The sequence below is a fragment of the Myotis brandtii genome, unplaced genomic scaffold (assembly GCF_000412655.1).
Source record: "Myotis brandtii unplaced genomic scaffold, ASM41265v1 scaffold806, whole genome shotgun sequence".
Classification (NCBI taxonomy): Eukaryota; Metazoa; Chordata; class Mammalia; order Chiroptera; family Vespertilionidae; genus Myotis; species Myotis brandtii.
Window position 1 is genome coordinate 1,882,868 of NW_005371249.1, and position 10,053 is coordinate 1,892,920.

The following is a 10,053-nucleotide window of genomic DNA, read 5'->3' on the forward strand; positions in this document are numbered from 1 at the left end:
AATCAATAAAATATATTTTTTTAAATAAATAAATAAATAAATAAAATTTTTAAAAAAATCTAAGCGACCATTACGACCAAACGACTGGTTGACTAGTCGTTATGATGCACACTGACCGCCAGGGGGTAGACACTCAGTGCAGGAGCTGCCCCCTGGTGGTCAGTGCGCCACTCAGCCAGAAGCTGGGTTCACCGCTGGCAAGCACAGCTGCAGCAGCAGGTGCAGCCTGGATGAGCACAAGCGGCGCAGTGCTTGGTGCACTGCTACATCCTTTGGGGGATGTCCGACTGCCGGTTTAGGCCCGATCCCCCTGGCCTGCAGGGACCGGGCCTAAACTGGCAATTGGACATCCCTCGAGGGGTCCCGGATTGCGAGAGGGTGCAGGCCAGGCTGAGGGCCCCTCCACCCCCGTGCATGACTCCATGCACCGGGCCTCTAGTAAAAGTATAAGTTACCTAAATCAATGATAGAATGGGTGAGTGGATTAGTATGTTGGGAAAGGCAACAGAGGGACAAAGTCATCTCTAAGGTCCCAGAGGAATACCTGACATAATCCATGTAGAAAATGATGAGAACTTGAATAAAACTGGAGGGAAAAGAGAGGAGAGAGTGGATTTGAGATATATTTAGATTTTAGAAGCTAGGAAATACAGTCCCTGGTGCCTATTTGAAGAAAAAAGCTAAGATAATTCCCAGGGTCAAGTGTTATCGTTTTTTAATCCTAACCCAAGGATATGTTTTTATTGTTAGTTTTTGTTTTTGAGGATATGTTTTTATTCATTTTAGTGAGAGATGAACGGAGAGAGAGAGAAACATCAATGTGAGAGAAACATCTATCAGATGCCTCCTGTATGCACCCCAAGTGGGGATCAAACTCGCAACAAAGTGAGAAACATCTATCAGATGCTTCCTTGTATGCACCCCAAGTGGGGATCAAACTCGCAACAAAGTCCATTTTGATGTCCTATGGGACAATAATTTAGCGATGTCCATCAGGCAGTTGGGTATAAGTGTGAAGTATAGGGGTTTAAAGAGGTCTGAGCTGGAATTATGGATTTAGGGATTATAAGCATACAGCTGGCAGTATTGAAGCCTTGAACACGAATGACATCATGTAGGGAAGGTAGTCCATAGACGAAACGAGACTGTGGTCAGAGCCCTGCCTTCGTGACATCCTCCTGCACTCTTGGGAGCAAACCCCCCACTTTGGCTTGGTATTCCTAGTCTCTGGAATTGCACAGCCTGATCTCCATGGTCCTAAGGTATGCCGAGGACCCTGCTCTTGGACTGGCCAAGTTGCTATGTTCAGGTTCCCTCCTGAGGCATGGTCCTCTGCTACCATCTACTGATAGGATTCTGACTGCTTTAGTCTTTCATTCTTTAAGTACCAGCTCCCTCCAAACCCATACATGGAGTCTAGGCACATGTGTGAACCTCCTGGTAGCATACCTTAACACAAAGCTCATCTTGCTTCTCCCTTATATCTCAAGTGCACTAAGATATATCCTAATTCCATACCTGATTTGTAGACCCTCCAATTCCAATCTAAAGCCTGTACCATATTCTACCACTAGATGGAAGCAGAAGAGCCTCATACCACCATGGATGCAGAGAAGCACCCTTCTTCAAAGGACCCCTCTGCTGAGGACTCACAGGAGCCCCTTATCCCTGACACCCCCTTGGAGTCTTCCATCTCTCATATCGCTTTAGAGCCCCACACCGCTGCATCTCAAACTATGCCATCCACTTCCCATACTGAGTTAGAGACCTACATCTCTGAAAACCCCTTGGAGCCTTCCGTCTCTGAGACTCCTTTAGAGCCCCCCACCTCTGAATCTCAGATGATGTCACCCACTTCCCATACTGAGTTAGAGACCTACATCCCTGAAAACCCTTTGGAGCCTTCCATCCCTGAGACTCCTTTAGAGCTCAACACCTCTGAATCTCAGATGATGCCACCCACTTCCCAGACCCCTTTAGAGACCTACACCTCTGAAACCCTTTTGGAGCCTTCCATCTCCAAGGCCTCTTTAGAACACTCTAAGGTCCCAGAGGACCTTACTTTATATAACTCATCACCAGACCATGTCTCTGATGCTTTGAAGACAGGCCTCTCCTCTGAGATCTCATGGCCAGGAAGTTCCACACAAATCCGTGAATCTGAGATCCTTCCAGAGTATTCCCTTTTAGACCCTTCAGCCAAGGTCCACCTGGACACATTTGCAGAGGAAAGGAAAGAGGAAGGAGAGGACAAGGAGGGGGAGGATGCCACTGTCAGCACCACTCACACGGCTCAGCCTGGACGTCATCTGGGCAAGAAGAAGAAGAAAGGAGTTAGCCGTAATTGCTCCCACCCTTTCCCCCATTCTCATCACTGTCTTTCACCTGCCCCAGGAGGAGATTGGGTTACTCTTTGACCTGACCCCTTCTCTTCGTTTTGGGGCCCCCTCACTTCTCCTTGATTACACACCCCTTCTCTTCCCAGGTGATACAGCCAGTCCAGTGGTCCTTGCTAAGCAGGCAGAGCTGGTGGAAGTGCCTGAGGCAATGCAAAGAGAAAAGTGTGGTGCTCATGTGAACAATCCTTTCCAATGGGAGAAGAATGCAGCCCTGAAGGCCACCCAGACAGGTGAGCCCAGGCAACCTCTCAGAGGCTTGTGACAGGCCCAGGATCATCCTCCAGCCCATCAGTTTCGGGGAACTTGCCCATTCAGTGGAGAGCTGCACCTTGTGGACATGGCAATGCCACCTGCCTGAAATCTGGGAGGGAAGCAGGCAGGTGGGCCATGGTGGATAGTATAGTTGCAGATGAAAAGAGTGAATACTCATATAAAGCCCAGGTAGGGACAGGTGACTTGAGCTAAAGTTGTTAAAAACAGAAGGGTCACAGGCTAGCCCCAGATCTAGGGCTCAGATGGCCTGCACCAAACAGACCCTAAGGAAGAGGACCTGGACAATCTCCACGTGACTTGTTGCTTTTACATGGCAAAAGGCCTGGGTCCCCTTGTTGGAACTCTATTAAAAGCAGTCACCCCTGAATATGAGACCTATGATCACTTGAGTACCCAAGAGCTGTGAGTCTCCACCAAAGAGCAGGAGTCACATCTTCTAACCCTGTTGGTTCCAAGTCTCAGCCCAGAATTAGTACTCTCGACAGTCCTGTTAGTGGCATGCTATGCTTATCTATGTCTATATATGAAGGGTGTGCAGATGTACTCTGTAAACACATGCCATCCTGTGTGTGAACATGTGTACCAATGTTACTGAGTTTTATATCTACAGGGGTTACCTTCAGTAAGAGGGTCACCCTGACCTGCTATGAGGATTTTGGTGTTTCTAGACTGAATTCAACATGTCACTGCATTTATTTTGGTTTTTCGTACTTCCTCTTTATGATGGGAGTAGAGTTATGTCAAAACTAGATGGGCCTAAGATATAAAGACAGCTAGGTAATTCTATGTCCTATCCCTATTCCATGTAACTTACTTTCCTCAGTCCCTATGCAGGGACCTCCCACCTCCACTTCTGGAAAAGAAAGTCATAGTGATCTCATTTGTTTCTCAGTCTTACTTCAGACATTGAACAGCTTTGTTTGCTTATTTTAGCATGCTATGTCACTTTTATTCTTTTTGCAAATGTAGGGTCTGTTCAGTACCCTCATTCTCCTTACAACCTCCTGTCTACTCCCCACTCTTCAAGGCCACTGTACTTCTTGAGAGTGGACTTCATTTTCTTGTTTAAACAGGAATCTCTATACTAAAATTTAGGTGTCATGCAATCCTGAACAAAGATATTTGGGGTTCTCTTCTAATACTGGGGATCTTCTGTCCCTCGAGAGTCAATACATGTGCTCTGTAGAGAAATATCAAATGTAAGCTTTTCTCTTATTCATTCAACATTTATTGAGCACCAGCAATGTACGAGGCTCATTGCTAGTTGTGGAGGTGGTGGTATGGATGGGGTTTCCAAGCAAAGAACCCTCAAATAATTTACACTTTAATGACAGACACCAATAAGTAAAAGGACAATAACAATTCATTCTAATAATTGGTATAACTTAGCTCAGCCCAGAGTGCTGCATGAACAGAGAAACAGGGCAGGCACCCAATTGTGGGAGTTTGGGGATTAAGCCTTAGATGGGATGATTTCTCACCTGAAATCTATAAGATGAGTAGCAAGAGGCAGCCAGGTAAAAAGTGAGGTATGCTGAGCCATGACAGCGCCAGGCACCAGCAGGAAACTGTAAGCAATGCAGTATGCCTGCTGCATAGCGTGTTGGGCAGAGTAGCCCCGCTCAGCTCTGGAAGGGCAGAATTGGGCAGGTATTTCTGTACCAAACTCAAGAGCTGGGATTACATCCTGAGGGCAACCTAAAGTCACCAAAAGACTTTAAATGGAACAATAACGAACAGATTTGTGTTTTTGTAAGATCACTCTGGCAGTAGGATAGACTAGAGAAAGGTTAGAGCTGGAGACAGGAAGACTGCATTGTGGGGCACTGCTAATAATCCAAATAAGAAATGAATGGGTAGAAGTAAAAAGTAGACAAACTCAAGAAATGCTAAGAAGGTAAAACTAACCTTTGGATCATTGGATGTGTAGGATAAGAGAAAGGAACATGCCTGGAATGACATCTAGGTAATTGGCTTAACTAACTGATTGGATAATGGTGTCATTAACTGAATGCCTAAGACAAGAGTAGATGCTTGCTAAGTATGTGTTGGATGAACAGAAGACAAAGGGCGAGGGCCAGGTTTGGAAGGAATAATTATAACACATTTAAAGTGCTTGTGGAACATGCTGGTGAAAGAGTCTAGTAGCTAGCTGGCTCTATGGGTCTGAAGCTCAGGAGAGAGAGCTGGGTTGAAGACATCTTTCATATAAAAACAGCTGTATCTTGTATGAAGACATTCTAAGCACAAAGAGATGTTATCATGCAAATGTGATTACATGATCATGGAATTAACTGTGTTGTACAGAATCAAAATGGCATCCCAGATAATGTTCCCTCCCCCTGCCAGTCCTTGTCCACTCATAACAAAAAGAGGATTTGGAATCAGGGCATAGAGTAGAGGGCACCATTCTGGAATACTCAGCTAGATGTCAATGGTCCCACTTAAAGGGCACTGACCACTGTAATAGAGTCTGAGGTGCGGTTTGCCAGTCTCCCTATTCAAACTTCAATCTTCATCTGAAAGCTGGACACTGACTCCTACATCAGTGCTTGGACTTGACTCTCCCAGGCTCTCAGGCCAGGCCTTGATCTCTGGCCACTGACCCCTGTTCATTTCCACATCTCACCTGCTCATGCAGTGTATCCTGCTACTCTGGATGAAGTTCAGAATTCCTCTAGTAGAATCCTGGTCCCTACCCACCCCCATTGTGACTCTCTCTATACTCTGCCCTTTCATCCAAGACTCCCTGGTGTATTGGGGCACTGGCACTATAGGCCATCAGCATCAAGACAGAAGCAGCAAAGCCAAAAGCCACATCTGGACAGGCTTTTGACCTTGAGAGATCATGGGTAATACAAGAAAACCTAGTCTGACCATTAGACACAGAATTGTGGATTATGGCCCTGGCCAGAGTCAAAGACCAGAGGACACTAAGTCTTTCTCATCCTCCTTATAGAACTTCATGGTTATTCCTGGCATACTGAAGAAATTATCTCCCTTCCTGAAGGAATTTGTTCATTCATTTAGTTAAACAATCTGTGTTCTCTAAGCACCTATTCTGTGTCATGCCCTGTACTAGGACTAGATATAGATAAAAGATAGACCCTTCCTTGGAGGACCTCACAGTCTAACAGGAATACTAGTGATCAGTTCACTACAATGCATTGTACTGTGATAAGAGTAGCACAGGGAGCCATGGAAGGCAAGAGAGGGTGTCCTAGAAAAGGGGAAGTCAGGGACACTTTTTGGTGGAGGTGACACTTCATTGCAGCCTTTAAATCGGAATAAGAGTGCTACAGCTGAAGGTCCCACTCCATGGGGACTCATACAGGATTCTTGGCTAGAAGTTGGGGTACTCTCAGGTCTCATGGAGGATGAGTGGCAGGTGCTCTCTGGTTCTCCTCCCACATTTACACAGCACCACCACCCCTGTCTTGCAGTGAGATTGAGACATTTTCAGATCCCACTACTAAAACCAGGCTCTAAAGTGTTGTGGCATCTTCCTGGTCCCTGAGCTCAGGGATACTTCTTAGCCTCTCTTTCCTTTCCATGCCCCCTTTATTTAGCCTCAAAAGCCTCTATTTTTTGGTCTTCACTACTCATAACTTCTGGCCTACCTCTTTCTCCTGACCTTCGGAGAGCCCTCGGAAGCCCTTCTCAAGTTCATAAAGGGCACTAGTTAATAATACCAGGAACACAGAAGGGAAGCATGAAGGTGCCAACCTGAGGGAAGCCCTCCTTTTGACTCCAGGCCTGCTCAACCTCCTCCTCCTCTTCATGTCCCTTCAACAACCATGCTCCTTAGTAGCCAATCCCTACCATCTACTCCACACCTGGCCAATCATCTTCTCTTTCCCTCACCTTAGAAACTTCAAGGAAGCCAAAGTTGGGCTCTAATATAGGGAGGGGAGGAGATGAGAATCCCAACAGTCACAGAGAACTGATTGAGATTCATATTCATCTTCCAAAAAAAAATTCATTTATAATCTTCCTGCTCAGAAACTAAAGACTGAGTTCAGTCATCTCTGACAGGCTGACAGAGATGGAGTGGATCCTGGGGTGGGAAGGGAACTGAAACACTTACGGGTGATAAGAAAACCTTGAGGAGAAAAATCTAAATTAGTATGAGGACTCATAGGTAGGGATAAATACACCTGGGGGTAGAGGTGAGGCATACCCCCAGGGGATAGGTGAGAACACCTGGGGGAGCTTAGGCCATTCTTCCTTCTTACTCATCCTTTTACTCAATCCCACCATTCCCAGGTCTCTACATTGGTTGGCGTTGCCCCCATTATCTATGGGACTGTTTCCGAATTGGGGATGAATCCAAGTGCTTTTGTGGACACTTGTTGAGAGAGCACCGGATCATATCAGGTAGGGAGAACTGAGTTATCCCTCCCAGCCCTTGCAGATGAGGAGGGATAACTATACTGTCATGTGTTGGACTATATGAGAGAACGTGTGTGTGTTGGTATGGGAGAGGGTGTTGGCATGGAAAGGCCAGGGCCATCAGCTGCTGGTCTAATCCTACCACCCATCCCCATTCCCATAGACATATCCGTGCCTTGCAATGTGAGTCAGTGCCGCTGCCTCATGTTCTGCTTTATACCATCAAGCCCAGAGGAGGTGGGTGAGTTCTGGCTCAAGAGGCGGGCCACCTTTGACCCCAAGGCCTGGAGAGCCCAATGTCGCTGCAAACACAGCCATGAAAACCATGCAGCTACCGGGTGCCATCCCTGCAGGGTCAAAGGTACCTTCTAAAACAAAGGGAGTGCAGAGGTGGGCATGGGTGGGGATAGGATGCATATAGTTTGGGAATAAGTATATGGGAGTTGGCAGGAGAGACAGGTTTGTGGTTGGTGAGAAAGAGATAAAAATGTAGTCAGCCCAGGGGGAAGCCTCATTTCCCTACGCTTTTCTTGGCTGTCCCTTGCCCTAGGCTGTTGCTGCTACTGCTTTGAGTCAAATTTCCTCTGTGCAGCCTGTGACCGGCGTTGGGAGGAACACGAGACTTTCTTTGAGACTGAGGAGACCCGGCGACGAGGAGGGAGGCCTCGCGGTGAGGGGGTTACCTGGAACAGGGATCCATTCCAGGGTCTGTAGTCAGAAAGCCAGGCAGAAAGGCTCTCCCATCCTCAACCATCCCATCCAACACTACCTCACCCCATTAACCCCTGTATCCCTTACCTGCATTGGTTTCCACCCCCAGGAGCAGACTATGTGCCTTTTGCAGAGATTCCTACCCTCCGAGAAACCATCATCAGCAACTCTGACTTCAAGGTCCTACAGAAGCAGGGGCCCTCTGGCCATCCCAGCTCTCATCCTAGTCCCCCTGGGCTCCCTGACTCACCCAGTCTCCGACCTGGCCCTACAGCTAACCCCCGTACCTGACCCTTTCACCTCTGCTCTTCCCTCCTCCAGGGACAGACACTGTCAACAGCTGGCACAGGCCTGTGTGAGCTTGGTCCAAATCAGCAATAAAGGAGAAGCCACTGGACTCTGACCTGGCTCTGTCTGGGGCAGCTATAGTTCCGCCCAGAGATAGATATTCTAAGACCTCAGAGTCAGTACCTATTGGGGGCGAAAGAGAGAGAGGCTAGATCCAGCCATCTGCCTTCACCACACCCACATTTAACCTGCTAGTCCTGGCATCAGAAGGAGAAAGTGGCTTCAAAGAAGCCAAGGAGGGAGGGGGTTTTAAGAAGGATGGAGTAAGCCGTGATGTTAGATGCACTTTGATCTCCAGTAAGATAAAGGCTAAAAAGTGTCCAATGGCTTTTGCAATGAGAAGGTCTTTGGGGACTTCAGAGAGCAGCTGCAAACAGCCATCAGCCCCTCACCCAGGCTGGCCAGGCACCCCAGCGGGACCCCCACCCTGATCCGGGACACCCTTCAGGGCAAACCAGCCGGCCCTCACCCATGCACCAGGCCTCTATCCTATATAATAAAAGGGTAATATACAAACTGACCCTAACAGCAGAACAACTGGGAATGACTGGTCACTATGACACACACTGACCACCAGGGGGAAGACGCTCAATGCAGGAGCTGCCCCCTGGTGGTCAGTGCACTCCCACAGGGGGAGCTCTGCTCAGCCACAAGCCAGGCTGACGGCTGCCAGTACAGGGGTAGTGGTGGGAGCCTCTCCTGCCTCCTCAGCAGCACTAAGGATGTCCGACTGCAGCTTAGGCCTGCTCCCTGCTGGCAAGTGGACATCCCCCGAGGGCTCCCGGGCTGCCAGAGGGCTGTCTGACTGCCAGCTTGGGCCCGATCCCCCAGGGAGCGGGCCTAAGCTAGCAGGTGGACATCCTCCGAGGGATCCCGGACTGCAAGAGGGCATAGGCCGGGCTGAGCCCCCTCCCCCCCCCCGCACCGAGTGCACAAATTTTTGTGCACCGGGCCTCTAGTTATACTATAAAAAGAAATTAGAGAAAACACCAAATGTTATTCATTCTACAAATTATGTGTCAGGCTATGTGCTAAAACATACATATACACAAACTAAAAATACAGTGGTGACTTTTATCCTTGTGTTAAACATCAGACTAAAACTTACCTGGTATATTTACCTTAGTATATTCGCATTTTGTGATCCCCATGTTTCTTATGTCAATAATATATATTGCAGCAGAACGAAATATACTTCAGACCTAGCCATGACACATTTCCCTTGTCCTTCTAACTCTACTCCCTAAAAACACCAGGCACAGAGCTGACCCTATCACCCACCTTTTCTAATTAGGAAAGAACATGTGCTTATTAATCCTGTGGCCAAAATAGGACACACACACCCAGCTCCTCCCGTTAAAAAGAAAAATGCAAAAACCATCCTTAAAACTGTAGAATCTTTAATCTTGGGGTAAATGTTAACAAGAACATTAAGGAAGAATTGCCCTTAGATCAGCGATTTTCAACCGGTGTGCCACATAATTTTTTTTTCTTTTTTCTTGCCACAAGAATTTTTAAACCATGCAATAGCGGCCCATTTAGTCAGGGGCACTGACCTCTTTTTCCATTGCCAAATTAAAAAAGGACAACTGCCAGCATAACAATGGCTGTGCCGTGGGAATGGATCAAAATTACACCTACTCTTTTGGGTCAGGTCGCTAAAAAATGTATTTTCGGTGTGCCGCCGAATTTTAGTAATTAGTGTGTGTGTGCCGGGAGATGGAAAGGGTTGAAAATCGCTGGTACACAGCCTTCCGGCTTGGTGGGCAGGACCAGGCGCAGCCCTCTCCGCCCAGCGCAGCAGCGGAGCCCCTGGAGATCCAATGGAAAAGGGACGGTCCCGCTGAGAGAAGACGAAGCCAATGGAGTGAGTTGCAAAGGCGCCCAGGGGAGGAAGATCGCGCCACTCCTCTGAGCTACGGGGCTACGC

At 47.7% G+C, this 10,053-nt stretch overlaps 2 protein-coding genes across 2 annotated transcripts in view; both read left to right on the forward strand.

Annotated features, from left to right (window-relative positions):
- FAM221B (family with sequence similarity 221, member B) overlaps window positions 1-8,172 on the forward strand; it is an 11,221-nt gene extending 3,049 nt beyond the window's left edge. Inside the window, exons 2-7 of the mRNA XM_014531479.1 lie at window positions 1,575-2,313; window positions 2,486-2,629; window positions 6,939-7,049; window positions 7,228-7,425; window positions 7,615-7,734; window positions 8,097-8,172. Coding sequence (XP_014386965.1) covers window positions 1,575-2,313; window positions 2,486-2,629; window positions 6,939-7,049; window positions 7,228-7,425; window positions 7,615-7,734; window positions 8,097-8,134 — 1,350 coding nt within the window. The 3' untranslated portion in view covers window positions 8,135-8,172. The remainder of the gene's footprint in view (window positions 1-1,574; window positions 2,314-2,485; window positions 2,630-6,938; window positions 7,050-7,227; window positions 7,426-7,614; window positions 7,735-8,096) is intronic.
- The window catches only part of HINT2 (histidine triad nucleotide binding protein 2), a 4,818-nt gene continuing 2,125 nt past the window's right edge, over window positions 7,361-10,053 (forward strand). Inside the window, exon 1 of the mRNA XM_014531476.1 lies at window positions 7,361-7,425. Coding sequence (XP_014386962.1) covers window positions 7,381-7,425 — 45 coding nt within the window. The 5' untranslated portion in view covers window positions 7,361-7,380. The remainder of the gene's footprint in view (window positions 7,426-10,053) is intronic.